The following is a 23,493-nucleotide window of genomic DNA, read 5'->3' on the forward strand; positions in this document are numbered from 1 at the left end:
CAGTAGGTGTAAGCCCACTGTAGGAGGGAGGCCCAGAGTGGGAGGGAGCCCACTGTAGGAGGGAGGCCCAGAGTGGGAGGGAGCCCACTGTAGGAGGGAGGCCCAGAGTGGGAGGGAGCCCACTGTAGGAGAGAGGCCAGAGTGGGAGGAAGCCCACTGTAGGAGGGTGGCTCAGAGTGGGAGGGAGGCCCAGGAGTCAGCCGGAGTTCATTCTTGTTTTCATTAAGAACAGATACTTTGGTGGAAAATGTTATTATTTGAAGTAAAAGAACTTTGTTTAATCCCGGCTACAGACAGACCTGGTCCAATTACCCAATCGAGGCTTGGATTTAAGATCAGTCTCAGTTCTATTCAGAGCCGGTCGGTCTGACAGTTAAACCGTGTAAGTTTTAAACGCGCGCGTAGCCTGTAAGTAAGAGCTAACAGTAGTTTATACTGAGCAGTAAATATAAAAACATCTTATACTAAAATCATCGTATTATCAATCAATAATAACATCCTCATCACCAGGATACAGCTCCATTTCCTCTTCATTATCCCCCTCCTCATCATCGTTATAGTCATCTTTAGTTAATAATATTTTATCTGTGTGATGGTTGTATTTGGTTGGTAAAGCCTGATATCGGACTTCGGGTTTGAAACATAATAAACCATTTGAATACAACTGTAACGCGCCGAATACAACGAAATATAAACACACTATAACGATACAACTCATTACCGCGACAACGCCAAAATAATGACTCGATAAGAGAACGTCGCTCCCGGTGATCGGAGACTGGCGATTCTCAATCCCGACCTCGAGCGGGGACAATTCTTTAATATTACGATCTTCTAAACAAATACCTGAAAATGACATCAGGTTTATAGATTAGTGATCCTCAACCACGTTTTACTGTTAACTGATTATAGCGTAAACCACCTACCTGAATCCGGATGACAATTACAGCAGTTATCTCTAACGGTATCCGAGCAACAGAGGACGCATTCACGACTCTGTTCGTTATAAACACGCGTAGGGTAACAGGAAGTACAATTACTAGATCCACGACCTTGACACGTACGACATAGCGGGTCACATGACTTACATTCCTGTAATAATAGTGAGAATGTCGCGAGGATTTCTCCAATAAATTACCGTCTAACTTTAAAAACAATGTTTATACCTTCGATGAAATGCTGTAGTATTTATCTAATGGACAGGAAGGAACTCGTTGACATATTCCATTTATCAGCATGTAACCATGGTTACAACTTCTACAACTACGAGGACCTTCATCTGAATAGAGAGAGAGAGAGGAACACATTGAATAACAGCAGCGGCAGCAGACGGACAGATGGAGGGGCAGACGGGCAGATAGACAGCTTCAGAGAGATGAATCTTACCTGAACATGACCTACAGGTCCGGTGACATTTAAGGCACTGAGTTTTCAAAGATTTGTAATATCCGGCTGGACAATTATTTAAACATCTACCGGATAATAAAACCTTCCCAGTCGCGCACACGGTACACTCATTAGAACTCAGTCCAGTACACTCTATACATAACTTACTACATCGTTTACAAACACTAGATACATCTGGGTAAAACCTAGAAAACAGTTATAACAGAAACTATTTAAAGTATCTTCAAAATAGAGATTTTGTTATTATAATCATCGAGTTCTATAACTGTGAAGTCCGGTAACAGATCCACTTTTATACATACCCCGAATTACATTTTGTTTGACATTCTCCATTTGATAAAACGAGACCATGTTCACATTTCGTGCATTCGTTTATTCGACCACCGGAACACCTGCGACAATTCATGTGACACTCGCGACACTCTGACACCTGCGATGCGTCCTGGCCGCGGTCCGTATGGATATAATAACCTCTACCACAATGACTGACACATTCACCCTGATCTAAATACCTGCAAACAGATTAACCCTTTAGTCATTAATCCATTAATCTCCTTAAATCCATCTGACACAAAATCAACAAACATAGGTTTTAGGGCCATTTATATAAAGCATGTTTGCATCAATAGAAGAGTGAGAAGGGGGACTTGACATTTCTCCCTTCAAACTACTTCATGTATGACCCCTAAATCTAGGTGAAAGACTGGAGAAATTGGGTGAGATTTTGATATTTCTTACATGTTTTGTTTGCAGGATAAACAATCAAATCTCGTTTCACTGCTGCATGTTTTACATTTGTTGTGACATCGATGACAAATTCCTGATTCATCTTTATATTCATCTAAAATACAATGACAATACAATTCATTACTAATAACATCAAAGAGGATCAGTTTGATACGACCACAGTGAAAGGAGAGTAGTTTGAGGTGACCACAGTGAAAGGAGAGTAGTTTGATAAGACCACAGTGAAAGGAGAGTAGTTTGATATGACCACAGTGAAAGGAGAGTAGTTTGATACGACCACAGTGAAAGGAGAGTAGTTTGAGGTGACCACAGTGAAAGGAGAGTAGTTTGAGGTGACCACAGTGAAAGGAGAGTAGTTTGATAAGACCACAGTGAAAGGAGAGTAGTTTGATATGACCACAGTGAAAGGAGAGTAGTTTGATACGACCACAGTGAAAGGAGAGTAGTTTGAGGTGACCACAGTGAAAGGAGAGTAGTTTGAGGTGACCACAGTGAAAGGAGAGTAGTTTGATAAGACCACAGTGAAAGGAGAGTAGTTTGATATGACCACAGTGAAAGGAGAGTAGTTTGATACGACCACAGTGAAAGGAGAGTAGTTTGAGGTGACCACAGTGAAAGGAGAGTAGTTTGAGGTGACCACAGTGAAAGGAGAGTAGTTTGATACGACCACAGTGAAAGGAGAGTAGTTTGAGGTGACCACAGTGAAAGGAGAGTAGTTTGAGGTGACCACAGTGAAAGGAGAGTAGTTTGAGGTGACCACAGTGAAAGGAGAGTAGTTTGAGGTGACCACAGTGAAAGGAGAGTAGTTTGATAAGACCACAGTGAAAGGAGAGTAGTTTGATATGACCACAGTGAAAGGAGAGTAGTTTGATACGACCACAGTGAAAGGAGAGTAGTTTGAGGTGACCACAGTGAAAGGAGAGTAGTTTGAGGTGACCACAGTGAAAGGAGAGTAGTTTGATACGACCACAGTGAAAGGAGAGTAGTTTGAGGTGACCACAGTGAAAGGAGAGTAGTTTGAGGTGACCACAGTGAAAGGAGTGTAGTTTGATGTGACCACAGTGAAAGGAGAGTAGTTTGAGGTGACCACAGTGAAAGCAGTGTAGTTTGAGGTGACCACAGTGAAAGGAGAGTAGTTTGAGGTGACCACAGTGAAAGGAGAGTAGTTTGAGGTGACCACAGTGAAAGGAGAGTAGTTTGAGGTGACCACAGTGAAAGGAGAGTAGTTTGAGGTGACCACAGTGAAAGGAGAGTAGTTTGAGGTGACCACAGTGAAAGGAGAGTAGTTTGAGGTGACCACAGTGAAAGGAGAGTAGTTTGAGGTGACCACAGTGAAAGGAGAGTAGTTTGAGGTGACCACAGTGAAAGGAGAGTAGTTTGAGGTGACCACAGTGAAAGGAGAGTAGTTTGAGGTGACCACAGTGAAAGGAGAGTAGTTTGAGGTGACCACAGTGAAAGGAGAGTAGTTTGATACGACCACAGTGAAAGGAGAGTAGTTTGAGGTGACCACAGTGAAAGGAGAGTAGTTTGATACGACCAAAGTGAAAGGAGAGTAGTTTGATGTGACCACAGTGAAAGGAGAGTAGTTTGAGGTGACCACAGTGAAAGCAGTGTAGTTTGAGGTGACCACAGTGAAAGGAGAGTAGTTTGAGGTGACCACAGTGAAAGGAGAGTAGTTTGAGGTGACCACAGTGAAAGGAGAGTAGTTTGAGGTGACCACAGTGAAAGGAGAGTAGTTTGAGGTGACCACAGTGAAAGGAGAGTAGTTTGAGGTGACCACAGTGAAAGGAGAGTAGTTTGAGGTGACCACAGTGAAAGGAGAGTAGTTTGAGGTGACCACAGTGAAAGGAGAGTAGTTTGAGGTGACCACAGTGAAAGGAGAGTAGTTTGAGGTGACCACAGTGAAAGGAGAGTAGTTTGATACGACCACAGTGAAAGGAGAGTAGTTTGAGGTGACCACAGTGAAAGGAGAGTAGTTTGATACGACCAAAGTGAAAGGAGAGTAGTTTGATACGACCAAAGTGAAAGGAGAGTAGTTTGAGGTGACCACAGTGAAAGGAGAGTAGTTTGAGGTGACCACAGTGAAAGGAGAGTAGTTTGATACGACCACAGTGAAAGGAGAGTAGTTTGAGGTGACCACAGTGAAAGGAGAGTAGTTTGAGGTGACCACAGTGAAAGGAGAGTAGTTTGAGGTGACCACAGTGAAAGGAGAGTAGTTTGAGGTGACCACAGTGAAAGGAGAGTAGTTTGATATGACCACAGTGAAAGGAGAGTAGTTTGAGGTGACCACAGTGAAAGGAGAGTAGTTTGAGGTGACCACAGTGAAAGGAGAGTAGTTTGATGATGTGACCACAGTGAAAGGAGAGTTTACCTGGTTTACACGCTACCGATCGAATACAAACTGCATTGTTTAACTGTAAATTAGGTTTACACGATAAACACTGATTATATTCGGGTCCAGAACACGTTTTACAGCGACCATCACAACTAAATACAAAAATACAAATACAAATCAATATTACAAACCCCCTTCTCAACGCTGTCCTCAATACTGTAAGGTTTTGTTGATTACAAACCTGAGACATTCAGCTGCTAGTTTATTGCCGTAGAAACCAGGCGGACAGACAGACACGCAGGTACCGTTAATAAAAAATGCACCTGTCAGACAAGAGATGCAGTTACGATCAGTCGATCCGGTACATTCTTTACATTTACTGCTGCACGTGTAACAACTAGATCAATAAACAACAATATAAACAATCACAGTTAGATTGATTACAGCGCCACCTGTGAGGAGAATATAGAACTACACAGCGCCACCTGTGTGTAGAATATAGAACAACACAGCGCCACCTGTGAGTAGAATATAGAACTACACAGTGCCACCTGTGAATAGAATATAGAACTACACAGCGCCACCTGTGAGTAGAATATAGAACCACACAGCGCCACCTGTGAGTAGAATATAGAACTACACAGCGCCACCTGTGTGTAGAATATAGAACTATGTACGTACCCTCCATTAGCTCCACGGAACTGATTCATTCTACACCGCGTAACACATCTATTCTGATCGAGTGAAGCGCCACCTGGACAACTAGTACATTTATCAGCACGATGTCGACACGTCTGGCATGTCGGGTCACACTGTTTACACGTCATAGCAGAGACATCTATCAACAATACATTATACTAAATTATCATCTGAGATTCTCATATCTATCTGAGATTCTCTCATATTTATCTGAGATTCTCATATCTACGCGAGATTGACACATCTATCTGAGATTCTCCCATATTTATCTGAGATTCTCATATCTACGTGAGATTGACACATCTATCTGAGATTCTCAAATCTATCTGAGATTCTCGAATCTATCTGAGATTCTCATGTTTTCAGTTAATTTCGAGGTTTAACACGTAATGTTGTTACCTGCGTAATATTCATCAGGACAGGTGGCAGCACATGTACCGAGTTGATCGATGAAATAGAATCCGTCTGCGCACGATGAACACTGAGTGCGATCTGGTCCGATACACGTCCAACACGACTGATCACACTGGATACATGACCTCTGTTCCGGGTTACTATAGTAACCAGTATCCGGACACTGTGACACGCATCGACTATATAAACAATCAAATATCAATCAATAATCTAATCACTAAACTGCGGCAGCGGATTACGGATTGCGGATCAGTTTTTTACCCGTTTGTTCGAATTCTAAAATGTCTACAATCAACGCACTCATCAGCTGAGGGACCATGGCAACCACTTAAACATTCTACATTACATTTCTACAACAATCAAAACAGTTTTAAACAATAAACCATCGGTCGTTAATCCTGTCGGTCAGTCAGTACGCCAGCCAGCGCACCGGTCACTCAGTCCGCCAGTCAGCCGACCGGTCAGTCAGTACGCCAGTCAGCCCACTGGTCAGTCAGTACGCCAGCCAGCCGACCGGTCAGTCAGTACGCCAGCCAGCGCACCAAACACTCAGTCCGCCAGCCAGCGCACCGGACACTCAGTGCGCCAGCCAGCCGACCGGTCAGTCAGTCCGCCAGCCAGCCGACCGGTCAGTCAGTCCGCCAGCCAGCCCACCAGACAGTCAGTACGCCAGCCAGCGCACCGGTCACTCAGTCCGCCAGTCAGCCGACCGGTCAGTCAGTACGCCAGCCAACCCACCAGACAGTAAGTCCGCCAGCCAGCCGACCGGTCAGTCAGTGCGCCAGCCAGCCCACTGGTCAGTCAGTACGCCAGCCAGCCCACCGGTCAGTCAGTCCGCCAGCCAGCCCACCAGACAGTCAGTACGCCAGCCAGCGCACCGGTCACTCAGTCCGCCAGCCAGCCGACCGGTCAGTCAGTGCGCCAGCCAGCCGACCGGTCAGTCAGTGCGCCAGCCAGCCCACCGGTCAGTCAGTCCGCCAGCCAGCCGACCGGTCAGTCAGTCTGTCTGATACTTACCAGTTGATCGTTTCCATAGTAATCAGGATCAGTAGTTTGATCGAAGTAATCAGAATCGTATTGTGTTGTTGGATTCATCTCCGTTCGTTCAGTAACTCGACTATTTTTAGAGCGGCCATTTTTATGATGCATGCTGGTATGTTTAGTAACTGGATTATGCTCTGTTCCGTACATGATGATCTGCCATTCTAACAATTCACCTAGAAATACAATCAAAACTTCTCTGAATTAAAATCTGAAAACAGCTGCGCCACCTATAATCAGTGATACGTACCGTTATTACTCATACTGCCAGTATTCTGTATAGTAAGCGTCCACTTGCCGCTCGGGTTTTCCCCCCAATATTGCACGGACATCAGCGGCCATCTATCGAATTCTCCAGCCTGCGTGTCGTGTTTCCGTGGTACCAATAGCGTCGATTCAGTTCCGTTCGGTGACAACAATAGAATCTTTAACGCTCCCCGGCGACTGTATCTTAGCGACAGCTTCAACTGAACGTGTTCTAAAAAGCGCACCGTACTATCGGCTCGATCGTGACAACCATTCGTTTCTATAGATACAGCTATTCCTCCACCCTCTATTAGTCTATTAATTACAGAAAATTACTCTCAATACTTTTAAATCTAATGGTTTTAATTGTTGTGAAAACGATAGTAACTATAGTAACGGACAAACCTGTGAGTATTATCGGTGACGGATGAACAGACGTGTTGAGGAGGGACAGTCGACCAAACCTCAGCGAGGTCTACCATAGCGCTAGCATCCATTAAACCATAACCATACTTTAAACTCACTAAACGACAATTCACAATCAGTTTGAATTCACAGTGAATGAAATTCAGTAGTTTTAATAGTTTATAATAAATGTACCTTTTCTACCGACTCCATTTATAATCCATTCGCCATCGATCATAGGAGCAGGATTAGCAGTTAGTACGACTATATGCTGTAAATCTCTCCATGTTAAAGAAGGACTGAAATGATAACATGGAATAAACACCGCGATGAATCTCACAATGAATCTCACAATGAATCTCACACTGAATCTCACAATGAATCTCACAATGAATCTCACAATGAATCTCACAATGAATCTCACAATGAATCTCACAATGAATCTCACAATGATTCAGCTGATTCTCTATGTTACAGTTTATACAAACTTACTTTGCCTCTAAAGCTAAAGCACAAATTCCCGCAGCAAGAGGAGCTGAAGCCGAGGTTCCTGTATGACTCTCTGTACACTGATTACGTAAATCTGTCGTCACCTAAATATACATGATTACAGGAGTAACAGGGGACCTGATTATAGGAGTAACAGGGGACCTGATTACAGGAGTAACAGGGGACCTGATTATAGGAGTAACAGGGGACCTGATTACAGGAGTAACAGGGGACCTGATTACAGGAGTAACAGGGGACCTGATTACAGGAGTAACAGGGGACCTGATTACAGGAGTAACAGGGGACCTGATTATAGGAGTAACAGGGGACCTGATTACAGGAGTAACAGGGGACCTGATTACAGGAGTAACAGGGGACCTGATTATAGGAGTAACAGGGGACCTGATTACAGGAGTAACAGGGGACCTGATTATAGGAGTAACAGGGGACCTGATTACAGGAGTAACAGGGGACCTGATTACAGGAGTAACAGGGGACCTGATTACAGGAGTAACAGGGGACCTGATTACAGGAGTAACAGGGGACCTGATTACAGGAGTAACAGGGGACCTGATTATAGGAGTAACAGGGGACCTGATTACAGGAGTAACAGGGGACCTGATTATAGGAGTAACAGGGGACCTGATTACAGGAGTAACAGGGGACCTGATTACAGGAGTAACAGGGGACCTGATTACAGGAGTAACAGGGGACCTGATTATAGGAGTAACAGGGGACCTGATTACAGGAGTAACAGGGGACCTGATTACAGGAGTAACAGGGCACCTGATTACAGGAGTAACAGGGCACCTGATTACAGGAGTAACAGGGGACCTGATTATAGGAGTAACAGGGGACCTGATTACAGGAGTAACAGGGGACCTGATTATAGGAGTAACAGGGGACCTGATTACAGGAGTAACAGGGGACCTGATTACAGGAGTAACAGGGGACCTGATTACAGGAGTAACAGGGGACCTGATTACAGGAGTAACAGGGGACCTGATTACAGGAGTAACAGGGGACCTGATTACAGGGTATCTACCTGAGGTACAGCACAGGCACACAGTAACAGGGTATCTACCTCAGGTATGGCACAGGCACACAGTAACAGGGGACCTGATTATAGGGTATCTACCTCAGGTATGGCACAGGCACACAGTAACAGGGGACCTGGGGCGCAGATGCTCAAAATTTGGTCACAGTTAAGAAGTGACATAGTGACTACTGAGATTGTTGGTCCAGCTAGTAGGTAACTTTAACCAACCCAACTGATGAGCCAATGGCTCTACTAGCAGGTATTGTGATAACTGGCTCTTCTAGCAGGTATTGTGATAAAATCATCTAAATGAACCTTTACTGTTCTAATGTGAAGTTTAGACTGTGATATAGAGATCATCTTATTCCCTTATTTTACAAACTGAATAAATCACGAATTGAAACATGAAATCTTACAATTTGTCGTTCCTTGATGGGTAGATTTTCTCCACTACTGTAAGTTGTCGCTAGTGTTGATGAACACTCTTCGAGATACCAGGGTTTTTTATTATTTTCCGATACGCTACTGATCGATAGGGTATACACACTATTAGTGTATCCATCACAGTTACATGAATCATCGTTATTACCACCATTACCTGACGCCCAAACAAATATAGATCCTTTACCGTTACGACCCTACAACAACAACAAGATAACAACAACACGCTGTTTGTATCACATCATATCAATAGATGTATCTCTCTGCTGGACTGGATATGTATCTCATAATCTCGTTACAACATTAGTATTTCTGAAGATGACTCTGAAGGACTCAGAGTGTTTCATCAATGGTTATTGTGTACTGTATTTAAAGCAGGAGGATCAATTTTTCCAACATTTTTACGGTTGTTCATTTAACTTGTTCAACTATAAGAAGAGGTTAAGACTCCAGTTCCACAGTTGTGAATTAAGAGTTAACTCAATCAGGGGTGGATCCTAGCACTATTCCACTGTATTCCAGAATATAGCCAGAAAAATATGAATAACAACATATTTTCTACAAGTACCTAATCTACCAGGTCCAGAATGCCTTTAAATACAAGGGAAAAGAGTGAATTTTTTCTTGGGGAGGAACCCAAACCCCCCTTTAATGAGCTCCGCCGCCGGCATATCATCGTGCAATAATTTGTAGGAATATAGTTATATTGAATACAGAATTGTGTAATTGGATCGCGAACATTCGCAATCTTCAGTAAACATATCATACCTTCTTAGCTCCTTCCTGAAAAGCTTTTTTAGCGAGTGCAGCTGGACCATCTACAACTTTCCCATTATCATCCGGTCCCCAACTAGCTGAATATATATCTATATGTTGTCTGTTTAAACTGAGAGATGAAGCTTCTACGACGTCACTGACATCACCATCTAACATACGAACTCCTGGAAATATTATTCATCATCGGTTTTATTATTATTGTTCTGTTCATGACGTTTACTATCAAAACTTAAACTCATTTATCAGAGTCAAAACTAACCAAATTTATCCGTCAAAACTGCATAATACACCAGATTTAATCTGATCATAGATATATATTGTCAAATCTAAATATTCATCATGTAGTTTTGACTGTACACCCACACCCTATAGTCTGACATTTGACTTCATCCCCCCTGATGAAGTTCTCTAACTTCTAGTATTAGACACTAGTCAGGTGTAGACACTAAGAGTGTGTAAATAAAACCTGTTTAATCAAATACTTCGATCCAAATGACTTCATCAAATACAGAATGCGTAACCGTGATATTTCATCGAGAGATTTTTGCGTGGTTTTTATTTTTAAGGATGTGAACATCTTAGAACGGTAAGTAGAGTCTGAGGGCAGTAAGAGAGGGGAGGGGAGAGGGGGAGAGGGGGAGAGGAGAGGGGAGAGAGAGGGGGAGAGGGGGAGGGGAGAGGGGGAGAGGAGAGGGGGAGGGGAGAGGGGGAGAGGAAAGCAGGTTTGATATAATATTTATGGAATATGGATTATGGAATAAACCCAGGTACAGACTGAGAGTAAATAATAAATATCTAATGGAGATTGATTGAGATTATAGGAGTAATGGTACAAGGAATGATAGTAACTACGACTCCCGGAGTAACGCTATGGGTGACACTAACTACTGACGGGTAGTTACTACTCCCGGAGTAATACTATGGGTGACACTAACTACTGACAGGTCATCTTCAAATGTCAGAGATATTTCATTGTACAATACGTGATGCTTAATTCAGATTTATAGCAGCAGAAAGAGACAGTCAGCCCTCCCCCTCCTCTCCCCTCCCCCTCCCCCCTCCCTCCAGCCGTTATCACAATACCCCTGGGTCAGAGATATTTCACTGTCATACATCATATTTCAGATGTTGTGTCCTTGTAAAACAAACTGCCCCCAGCATACAATATATACATAAATAAATAACAGAGAAAGTGAGACAGAGAGAAAAGAGGAGACATTTTGACGGTTCAGTGCCCCCCCCTCAAACCGCGTACCTCCTATTCTAGCGTTATACGCTACACCTACACCACATTTATTGTTATTAGCGATAGCGGAAACTTCTCCAGCGCAACGAGTTCCATGTCTGAAATAAATATACAGTTTAATCAATTCATTGTCATTCTATATACAAGGCCGGATCATAGGCTATAGATCACTGTAAGATTATCTCTCACCATTTCTATTTTCTGAATATAATTTTGAAATGTTTAAACTGCTGTTGGATGACGTAGGGTTTTACTGGATTCATTGATTCTATTTCTGATAAATATTTCATCTATTTGAAAAGGTCTTAGTTTTATTCTTAAATTTGTTTTTCTCCAAAAAATAAATCGATTGTTTTTGTAACTCACGAAGCCGAATTGAAATAGTTTAAAAGCGTCGAGTATAAATAATTCACAACTAATTAAACGGCACCGATAATTAGACAATACTGAAAACGGCACTGATAATTAGTCAATATTGAAAACGGCATTGATAATTAGACAATACTGAAAACGGCATTGATAATTAGACAATATTGAAAACGGCACTGATAACTAGACAATATTGAAAATGGCACTGATAATTAAAGAATATCCGATAGTAATTAATGACCGTCACCAGACAGACCCCCCATCAGCCATTACCGGTATTCTAGTGAGACCTACGAATAATTGAATTTAGTTTCATTTATAAGAGATGAAAGTACAAGCCTTAAAGGTACCATTAACCGAGTCAGTATCAGTCTGCAGGTGAAGCATTAAAACTGCCGACAGCGGCATCCATTTACCAGCGGCCGGCTTTTAGCTATTCATTCTATTATTTCGTATCGAATTTGTAACGCAGTATAAACACTATATATTCTATATAACAAACAAAAAAACACCTGAAAACCATAAAAAAATGTCGAGGTTTATATCATATTGTATTTATATAAAATAATCAGATTCATCCTTAACCAGAAACTAAAACCGAGCAGCAGGGAGAGAGAATTCATACCACAATCAGTTACTGAAAACATCAAAAACATTAATGTGATTAGTGAGTGGACACTGAGTGGATGAGTGGAAGAAGTGGATGGAGTGGGAACTCGTGTGATTAATGTTTTATCATATAAAGCACTGAGTAGGATTTATAGCTCACTATCACACACATAGTTAAATAGACCGGTAACATTTATACCATACTAGGAGAGTATGTAGGGTGTATAAACCAGGAATTATTTTTACGAAGAAAACCTTCTCATTTTCACTTTCTACAAAGTTATAAACCGGTTATTCGTTCCTGGACATTTATTGTCTGTTTCGAGATTTATGTTAGTTTGAAATGGAAAGTGAAATCGTAAATATTTTTTCAACAACTGATTTTAATGGTCTCCGTGGCTGCACACACACACATCGTAGTCAGCCGTGTTTTAAATTAAAACACGCTGAAATTTTCAACCAGAAAAACGTGACACGTAAAACATTTGAACGTCAGAAAAAATATTCTTAAAAGAGTGAACAACATAAAGGCATAGACAATGAGTGTGGAGCTGGTGATTGTCCCGACAGCTCGCCGGTGATTGTCCCGACAGCTCGACGGTGATTGTCCCGACAGCTCGCCGGTGATTGTCCCGACAGCTCACAGATACACAAACACACGTAACATTGTATTTTAATATCAAATATAAATTTTACCGGTTTTCGTTTTTATCGTCGTATCTTGGCATCGGATCATTATCATTATCATTGATATCATAACTCGCCTCAGGGTCCTACAAATATATATACAACACATGTATTAACACCTGTACACCTAAACCACACTTACTAAACACCCACACTTACTAAACACCCACACTTACTAAACACCCACACTTACTGAACACCCACACTTACTAAACACCCACACTTACTGAACACCCACACTTTACGCTCAAGCGGTGGATGTTTGTAAGCTGGTGATTGCAGGCTGAAAGGGGGTGCTGGTTACAGGCTGCAGGTTCATACAGACATAGTCTGGGCCCACGGACGCATAATCAAGATATAATCTACAGTACTGGATGGGCTGGTGATGGGCTGGTGATGGACACGTGATGGGCTGATGGGCTGGTGATGGGTTAGCGACAGGTTTTAATTAGTGTCAGATTGGTTTTTGGAATTGAAGAATATGTTTTGAGTTCAGTCTCTTCATCGCGACACCAGATACCGGTATCAGATATTATCAGTAATGAAATATCTAAAGCTTGACATTTTAAAACAAGAAATGACTTTGTTGTTGTTGTGTGGGTTTTTGTATTGTGTGTCACTTAAGAATGATAGCAAAAAAGATCCCTGAATAATTTCAGCTCAAATTTCTTCATGCAGAACATGAGAAACCTGATACACGTTTCCGCAATAGAGTCTGTTATTAAATACCACAATCAAAACAACCACAGAGAGGAAAGATTGTCATAGCGGAAATAGGTGAAAACCTGATGTGTACTCATTAGAATTCCCACACCTCTCCCCCTCTCTACCCCCTCTCTACCCCCTCTCTACCCCCTCTCCCTCCCCCTCTCCCTCCCCTCTCTACCCCCTCTCTCTCTTCCACCCCCTCTCCCTCCCCTCTCTACCCCCTCTCTACCCCCTCTCGCTCTCTCCTCCCCCTCTCCCTCTCCCCTCTCCCTCTTCCCCCCTCTCCCTCTCTCTACCCCCTCTCCCTCTCCCTCCCCCTCTCCCTCCCCTCTCTACCCCCTCTCTCTCTCTTCCACCCCCTCTCCCTCCCCTCTCTACCCCCTCTCGCTCTCTCCTCCCCCTCTCCCTCTCCCTCTTCCTCCCCCTCTCCCTCTCTCTACCCCCTCTCCCTCTCCCTCCCCCTCTCCCTCCCCCTCTCCCTCCCCTCTCTACCCCCTCTCGCTCTCTCCTCCCCCTCTCCCTCTCCCCTCTCCCTCTTCCTCCCCCTCTCTCTACCCCCTCTCCCTCTCTCTCCCCTCTCTCTTCCTACCCTCTCTACACTACTCACATAATTAATGTATAGATCTGTGTGATTGTGCTCGAGTCCATCGTCTAATAGAGTTACTACGACTCCCTTGCCAGTGTAGCCTTTAGCCCAGGCAGGTTTAACGTTCATATCATAACCACTGTTACCACCACCGTGCTAGAATTATAATCAAATACATCATCAACTTCAACTTCAACATCACACAATATACAATTTATACAATGTTTTCCAAGTAAACCATCGTGGATCTGTGTTCTAAAATCCTACAATAAGATGAAGGAGTTTAAATGAAACACTATCTACGTTTCCTTGAGTTTATCAAATATCGATATCATTAAAACATTGAATAAATGAGATGATATTTCATGGTATGAGATGAATTCTCATGTAAATTATCTAATTATCATCATTTATTATCAAATTACACCAGGCCAATTTCCTCACATATTTATTCAAAGGATGGATTTTTAAAACTTTTAATGAAATTAGTTTTCTCTGAATTCAAAGCATTGTAATATTGAAAATAGAGTATCTAGATTACGACCGATCAACGGATCTAGATTACGACCGATCAACGGATCTAGATTACGACCGAACAACGGATCTAGATTACGATAGATCAACGGATCTAGATTACGACCGATCAACGGATCTAGATTACGACCGATCAACGGATCTAGATTACGACCGATCAACGGATCTAGATTACGACCGATCAACGGATCTAGATTACGATAGATCAACGGATCTAGATTACGACCGATCAACGGATCTAGATTACGACCGATCAACGGATGAATCAAGTCTCCTATCATTCAATTAATTGAATATAATACTTGATAAATAAAGATATTTCTATGTTTAATTTCCGGGTTTCTTTCATTTCAAATTCAACTTTGAAATCAGGGATTTTGTGAAACAAGTTTTTTTTAAATTTCAAATATCTAATTTATTTTCCTGTAGTTCTGGATACAGGGATAATAATCAGTATATTAATACTGATCTTTGGTCTATTGTAATTGATATTTTCAGATATTACATATCTGAAGTGTAAATAAATGCCTCCTAACTCTAGATGTGATTGGCTGGAGTTGGTCACCTGATATTGACAAACAGTCCCCCCACCTAGGGTTAGCACATGGCCACTAACCCTAACCCTAGCTTCTGATTGGTCAAGAGCTGGTCACCTGATATTGACAAATAGTCCCCCACCTAGGGTTAGCACATGGCCACTAACCCTAACCCTAGCTTCTGATTGGTCAAGAGCTGGTCACCTGATATTGACAAACAGTCCCCCCACCTAGGGTTAGCACATGGCCACTAACCCTAACCCTAGCTTCTGATTGGTCAAGAGCTGGTCACCTGATATTGACAAACAGTCCCCCCCACCTAGGGTTAGCACATGGCAACTAACCCTAACCCTAGCTTCTGATTGGTCAAGAGCTGGTCACCTGATATTAACAAACAGTCCCCCCACTTAGGGTTAGCACATGGCCACTAACCCTAACCCTAGCTTGTGACTGGCTGAAACTGGTCACTTGATATGCAAAATAGCATCCACCTAGGGTTGACCCTAGCTTAAGATTGGTCAAGAGCTGGTCACATGATGTAAACAGTCACCAGATTATGAGTTATGACAATAAATATCAATAAATAAGATCTATCAGCAGACAGAATTAGAGATTAGTAAAACAATCAATTTGATATTGAAGAGAGGGAATTAGCAGGGATGAGGAGGAAGATATGAGGAGCGAGAGAGAAGAAAAGAGGTTATATTTTTAAGAACTGTACTGAATTTTTAAAGCACTGAGTGAAGATGAACTGAACTGTAGTGAATAAACACAGGATGCTGAAGACAGATTATCTGTAACGCGCCCTCTCACAGATAGACACAGATTATCAGTAATCCCCTCGAACTCACTCATTGTATAAACAATCATTACATATCTCAGTTAATAAGACTATTACTCAGTGACGTATACTACTAGTAGTAGTAAAGATGATTTTTGTGTGACTGATGGATGTGCTGCTGCTGCTGCTGCTGCTGCTGCTGCTGCTGTCGCTGCTGTGACATTGTTAAGTGAATTTGATTATGATGAAGCTATAATTAAAACTATACGGAGACCGAGACAAGCACTGACCAGTGCTGACCACTGACCAGTACTGACCACTGACCAGTACTGACCACTGACCAGTACTGACCACTGTACCACTGACCAGTACTGACCGCTGTCCACTCAGTCACCTGTCCTTTCTCACTATTTATTCCAGGTAAATATAACTCAGTGTTCAGTATTTGTCCAACCATAAAACTGCTTCCTACGCGACAATGCCTCCTGCCAACCGGCCTCCTGCCAACCGGCCTCGCTCGATCAGTAATAGCATCATCTCAGGTTTCTGTGTTTATATCAATTTGAAGCTAAAGGAGCAAGAGGATGAAGAGGAGGAAGAGGAGGAAGAGGAGGAAGAGGATGAAGAGGAGGACGAGGAGGAAATCTTTATTCAAATAAACGCATATAGAACCAACATGTTTATTTGAAACTATTAAAATGTCCGGTATTTTTAAAGTCTATTGTTTGATATCTGTCGTGTAGTTGTTTATGTGGTTGTGACAAGATTTAATGATGAGCGAAAATACAAACTCTGACATCTCGATGAGGCAAAAAAAGATTCTATTTCCATCTAAACAAAATGCATCAATATCAGAGATCTTATCGACTCACAGCACACTCTCCCCCGGACTCCCTCTCCCCCTCCCCCCCCCCGTAGACCTGTTGTGTCAACGAGATAACAGCATGATACTTACTAGATACCATTCCTTAGAGTATAACGGATCATGAAACTGAGGAGAGTCGACTCCGGGAGTCTCACGGCGAGTCTTCTCAATATAATCACGTTTCACTCGTTTCTTAGCAACTTGTTGTTCACTCCATAAAACCTGCAAAATACTGGCACCATTATTATCATAACATGTGACACAGAAAGAGCATAGAGGGAGAGAGAGAGGGAGAGGGAGAGTGAGAGGGAGAGAGAGAGGGAGAGCGAGAGGGAGAGCGAGAGGGAGAGGGAGAGAGGAGAGGAGAGGAGAGGAGAGGAGAGAGAGAGAGAGGGAGAGGGAGAGAGGGAGAGGGAGAGTGAGAGAGGAGAGAGAAAGGGAGAGAGGGAGAGAGGGAGAGGGAGAGGGAGAGGGAGAGGGAGAGGGAGAGAGAAGGGAGAGAGGGGAGAGGGGGAGAGGGGGAGGGAGGGGAGGGGGAGAGGGAGAGGGAGAGAGAAGAAGGGAGAGAGGGGGAGAAGGGGAGGGAGGGGAGAGGGAGAGGGAGGGAAGCTTGAGAGTGAAATGAGAATGCTGACTAGACGTCTGCTCATTGTGTTGTTTTTTCAGCTCAGTTATTTTTGGTGAGAATTAGTCTAAAATGTTAATGATTAAATGTATGTCAGACGTGGTGTAATCCAATAGACAGAGCTGCACAGTCTGCACGCAACTAATCTCACTGAATCTCATCTTTCAAGTTAAATTACTTTTCTCAAGTGCCATTTACCAACATCATCAGAAACATCACGTTATCCTCATTAGACTCGAGGAACTCGAGGAGCGCGAGGAAATCGGATACAAAACTCTGCTTATCCGGATTCTTACCATAAACAACATCAGACATCAAACTGTGATTGAATTCAATGAGGGGGTGGGGAAACTCTGTCACGTGGGGGTGGAGAGGATTCAATCTATAAATTCTTACCTGTGAATGTGTTATCAGTTTAATATGGTGATGTCTATGAGGAACAGCTGAACGTTTTTCTATCTGATGATGCTCAAATATATAATGATTCTCTAAACTTCCAACCTGAAAAATACAAGACAAATTCCAGGGTACATGAAATATCCGGTGTAAACTGTGGACAGGGGTATCCAGTGTAAACTGTGGACAGGGGTATCCAATGTATCTGAAACTATGGACCGAGGTATCGCTGGACGATCAGTGATCACACACAGGTCTAAACGATACGATCAGCGATCACACACAGGTCTAAACGATACGATCAGTGATCACACACAGGTCTAAACGACACGATCAGCGATCACACACAGGTCTAAACGATACGATCAGCGATCACACACAGGTCTAAACGATACGATCAGTGATCACACACAGGTCTAAACGACACGATCAGCGATCACACACAGGTCTAAACGATACGATCAGCGATCACACACAGATCTAAACGATACGATCAGTGATCACACACAGGTCTAAACGACACGATCAGCGATCACACACAGGTCTAAACGATACGATCAGTGATCACACACAGGTCTAAACGATACGATCAGTGATCACACACAGGTCTAAATGACACGATCAAGCTCACAATGAACGTTACTGATGGAAACAGGAAATTAAACATCTCATACAGAGACTCGGAAATAAAATGGTTTTCAGTGAAACACAAGTTAATTGCATCATAAACACTGTGACCCTCTCCTCTCCCTCCCCTCTCTCTCCTCTCCCTCTCTCCTCTCCCTCCCTCTCCTCTCTCTCTCCTCCCTCCCTCTCCTCTCTCCCTCCCTCTCTCTCTCCCTCCCTCTCTCTCTCTCCCTCCCTCTCTCCTCTCCTCTCCCTCTCTCCTCTCCTCTCCCTCTCTCCTCTCCTCTCTCTCTCCCTCCTTCTCTCCTATCCCTCCCTCTCCTCCCCCTCTCCTCTCCCTCCCCTCTCTCTCCTCTCCCTCTCTCCTCTCCCTCCCCTCTCTCTCTCTCCCTCTCTCCTCTCCCTCCCTCTCCTCTCTCCCTCCCTCTCCTCTCCCTCCCTCCCTCCCTCTCTCTCTTCCCTCTCTCCCTCTCCTCTCTCCCTCTCCTCTCCCTCCCTCCCTCCCTCTCTCTCTTCCCTCTCTCCCTCTCCTCTCTCCCTCCCTCTCCTCTCCCTCCCTCCCTCCCTCTCTCTCTTCCCTCTCTCCCTCTCCTCTCTCCCTCTCCTCTCCCTCCCTCCCTCCCTCTCTCCCTCCCTCTCTCCCTCTCCTCTCTCCCTTCCTTCTCTTTCTCCTCTCTTCCCCTCCTCCCTTGTGTCTCCACTCACTCCACTCTCTCTCCCCTCTCCCTTCCTCCTCTTGTCTCATCTCTTCCCCTCCTCCCTTGTGTCTCCATTCTCTCACTCCACTCACTCTCTCCACTCTCTCTCACTCCACTCTCTCTCTACTCTCTCTCCCCTCTCCCTTCCTCCTCTTGTCTCATCTCTTCCCCTCCTCCCTTGTGTCTCCATTCTCTCACTCCACTCACTCTCTCCACTCTCTCTCACTCCACTCTCTCTCTCCACTCTCTCCACTCTCTCTCACTCCACTCTCTCTCTACTCTCCCTTCCTCCTCTTGTCTCATCTCTTCCCCTCCTCCCTTGTGTCTCCACTCACTCCACTCCCTCTCCCCTCTCCCTTCCTCCTCTTGTCTCATCTCTTCCCCTCCTCCCTTGTGTCTCCATTCTCTCACTCCACTCACTCTCTCCACTCTCTCTCACTCCACTCTCTCTCTACTCTCCCACTCTATCACGGTGAGAAGATATTAGCCTCAGTCATCGGTCGTATGTGAATTAATGAAATGAATTATGATATAAATATATAAATCAGACACACTGTCAGAGATCTGATATTAGTTCTATTTATAAATACCAATAATATTAATATACAGACAATAATCACAAATAAATTCAATTAATCATATGAGAGAAGAGATGAGAGGGAAGAGGAAAGAGAGAAGAGGAAAGAGAGAAGAGAGGCTACAATAGAAGGTTTTACTGAGATGATGATTTTCTCTCTTAAATAGCCACAGATGGAGCAGTAACAGAGATGTCTTAACTGTCGCTGCTGCTGCTGCTGTTGCTGCTGCTGCTGCTGCTGCTGCTGTTGGTTTATGTGACATGAAAATACAATTCCAAACTAAATTCACCAGAAACAAAATCATCACCAATTCCTCGTGAGATTTAAATGTTCTCTGTGTCAGGATAATTAAATCTAGTGAACGCAAAATTCCAAGAAGATGTTAAAAAATCTTTCCATCTTTAAAGCAAGAATTCTGTTTCCTTTGAAGGTTTAAAACTGTTTGTTGATAGGGTTGATATCGTCATAGCGATTGCCTCCCTCTCTCTCTGAATGCTGCTGTAAATGTTGATGAAGATCTCCTATTGTCCTTGTCGTATCATGGTCAATAAACAACAGATCCATTAATACCGGTAACAAAAACTGATCTACAACAATCTGTCAGTACTGTGTCAGCCTCAGTCTCCTGTGTCTGTCAGTCTCTCAACTGTCTGTTAGCCTCTCAACTGTCTGTCAGCCTCAGTCTCCTGTCTCTGTTAGCCTCTCAACTGTCTGTCAGCCTCAGTCTCCTGTGTCTGTCAGCCTCTCAACTGTCTGTCAGCCTCTCAATAGTCTGTCAGCCTCAGTCTCCTGTCTCTGTTAGCCTCTCAACTGTCTGTCAGCCTCAGTCTCCTGTGTCTGTCAGCCTCTCAACTGTCTGTCAGCCTCTCAACTGTCTGTCAGTCTCTCAACTGTCTGTCAGCCTCAGTCTCCTGTGTCTGTTAGCCTCTGAACTGTCTGTCAGCCTCAGTCTCCTGTGTCTGTCTGTCAGTCTCTCAACTGTCTGTCAGCCTCAGTCTCATCTATCTGTCAGCCTCTCAACTGTCTGTCAGCCTCAGTCTCATCTATCTGTCAGCCTCTCAACTGTCTGTCAGCCTCAGTCTTCCTGTGTCTGTCAGCCTCTGAACTGTCTGTCAGCCTCAGTCTCATCTATCTGTCAGCCTCTGAACTGTCTGTCAGCCTCTGAACTGTCTGTCAGCCTCAGTCTCATCTATCTGTCAGCCTCTGAACTGTCTGTCAGCCTCAGTCTCCTGTGTCTGTCAGCCTCTCAACTGTCTGTCAGCCTCAGTCTTCCTGTGTCTGTCAGCCTCAGTCTCATCTATCTGTCAGCCTCTGAACTGTCTGTCAGCCTCAGTCTCCTGTGTCTGTCAGCCTGTCAACTGTCTGTCAACCTCAGTCTCCTGTGTCTGTCAGCCTCTCCTTCACCTGTTAACTTACTCTACTTCATCATATCAATTCTCTAGTTCGATATATCAGTATCATAATTTGATATATCAATTATAATTTTAATCTCATGAGTGTTTAATTAGTTTCTACTTGACAATTTCCATATGGTTGCGCTGTGTCTGTGATATATTCAGAAATCTATTTCATAAAGATAATGATTTTATGATAACGATACCAAAAATCAATAAATATCACTTATTTTTAAGAATTGGGAAATTTGTGAAATGATATTGAAATAAAAACTGAAACGATTTAGATATCTCTATATAATCTGTGTCAATTGATATGAAACAAACTGCATGAACCCGTGATCAATCATTTCTATCAGATATAGGTAATTATAACAGTTATATCAGTACAGGGATCTGTCGTAGCAGGGGTCTCTGATTTAGGGTACCCCCCTAACGCACATTGTTCTACTGACACACAATATGAATAATTCACTCATACAACCTTCGTTTCCTCAGTAACTTGCATCAATTAGAATCAGACACATAGTTCATCGCTGAATCGATTCATTTCAATCCGGTTTTATTCGATAAATTAACATCACAACTCTCGACAAAGAGTTGTAAAAATCAGAGAATGATTTCGTTTTAATAAGCAGTTATTACCGTAAATAGGTTGTAAAAACCAGTTACAGACTCATTCACACAAATATGCAGCTTATTTTTAAACGTAGACTTCCGTTAATTGTTTTAGTCTGACTCCCAGTCGCAGAAAAACCTCTAGTAGCCGTGTTTGCTCGAAAAACAAAAAAACCACAAAAAAATCGACCGAATCGTTGAACTTAAGCTGCTCCTGAGCCCTCGATGAAACATCTGTAATAAACTTCATCTAATTAGGGAAAATATTTTTTTGGAAAAAAAAAAACCTTTCAGAAAGAAAGATTTCATCTGTTAATCAATCACTCCAGAATACAGCTACTACTGGTCCAGCTGTCATTACATCCTCCCCTTTACTCCCCATCAACCCCTTCCCCCTTATAATCTCTTTGTTTAAGCCCCCCCGACCCTCTCAATCTATACCTACTCTTTCTCTCTTGTGAGATGAATATTTGTAGTTTATAAATCAATTTCAAACAAACCATAAAAAATGGAAGCTATTTTCAACCGTGAAACACTCATAAAAACCTTCCTATCTCTCTAGAGGAGTGCGAGGTAAGCCAGTTAAACTCTTAAACTCAAACTCAATAAACAAATCTCAAGGATTTTTGTAATAAAAAATCTTTTTATCTTAATGAGAATCTCGGAAGCTGATGATGTACGTTGTGGAATTAGGGCCACACACATTTTTATCATAAAGATGAAAGGAGAGTGAAGTGTAACTGATACAGAGTCAAAATCAGTTCAAATCCAACTCACTGTGAAACTGGGTTACTGTGTCAAAGTTCAGTATAAACATCGGGGCCCCTTTAATACTGACCCCCCCCCCCCCCAATATCTTAGAGAAACCCTGGACGTATAAATTAGATTATAGGTCCATCGAGAGACTGACCGTGGTACAGCAGGGTGGTAAGTGAAATAGTATTACCAGATTCAGCTGGTTCTACGCTCAATTTCATCAATTAGATATTCATGAATGCTGCTAGGCCTCATCAGCAGCAGTGAGATATACAGAGCAGAACCACACAGTTCATTAACCACACAACCAGTCATTCATCCATCCGTATTCAATTTACTATAATTACTGCAACAAAATTAATTTACGGCTTACCTGTCCTAAATTAATAAATCCCAGTTGTTCGGCGACCCGGTCAGCCTGGTGATGACCCCCTTCTATTTCAACAGCGAATTTATTCAGATAAACTTGTCCTTTCACTCGATCGATAATTGTATTAATTGTAATTATAGCGAATAGATAATTAATCGCCGAAAACCGCATGATGTAAAACAAACGACGGTAAGACCGACAGTCACTCGATTCTCTGCTCGGTGTGATCTATTCACCGGTTTGGTTGACTAATTTATCAATTCCGAGTACACTAAAGCAGGAAGTGTTTTAAAAAGTATAAATCTATTGATCTGACGGGTTAAACCTGCCGGTTACAGGCACACTGAACCTGTCAGGATATATACATCGTTTTTGTGCCGGTTCTAACGTCCTGTTTGGCTACAGCAGCATCAACTGACGGCTGAAGCATAGCGATGATGACGTTTCGGGGATTCTGGCTCAGCTGATCG

At 43.0% G+C, this 23,493-nt stretch overlaps 1 protein-coding gene across 1 annotated transcript; it reads right to left on the reverse strand.

Moving 5' to 3' along the window:
* Positions 1–247: 247 nt before the first annotated feature.
* Positions 248–23,492, reverse strand: LOC141905888 (proprotein convertase subtilisin/kexin type 6-like). The gene is made up of 24 exons (XM_074794969.1): positions 23,027–23,492; positions 17,983–18,087; positions 17,052–17,183; positions 14,267–14,401; positions 12,961–13,037; positions 11,296–11,384; positions 10,032–10,204; positions 9,239–9,460; positions 7,787–7,887; positions 7,490–7,593; positions 7,295–7,412; positions 6,894–7,204; positions 6,620–6,819; positions 5,864–5,952; positions 5,588–5,781; positions 5,171–5,327; positions 4,731–4,886; positions 4,526–4,641; positions 2,146–2,248; positions 1,710–1,919; positions 1,387–1,592; positions 1,167–1,279; positions 927–1,092; positions 248–846 (listed from the first exon to the last, which is right to left on the reverse strand). The coding sequence occupies exons 1-24, from the start codon at positions 23,192–23,194 to the stop codon at positions 482–484; spliced, it is 3,810 nt and encodes a 1,269-aa protein (XP_074651070.1). The 5' UTR covers positions 23,195–23,492; the 3' UTR covers positions 248–481.
* Position 23,493: the final 1 nt, after the last annotated feature.

Source organism: Tubulanus polymorphus, chromosome 5 (assembly GCF_964204645.1).
Source record: "Tubulanus polymorphus chromosome 5, tnTubPoly1.2, whole genome shotgun sequence".
Lineage (NCBI taxonomy): Eukaryota > Metazoa > Nemertea > Palaeonemertea > Tubulaniformes > Tubulanidae > Tubulanus > Tubulanus polymorphus.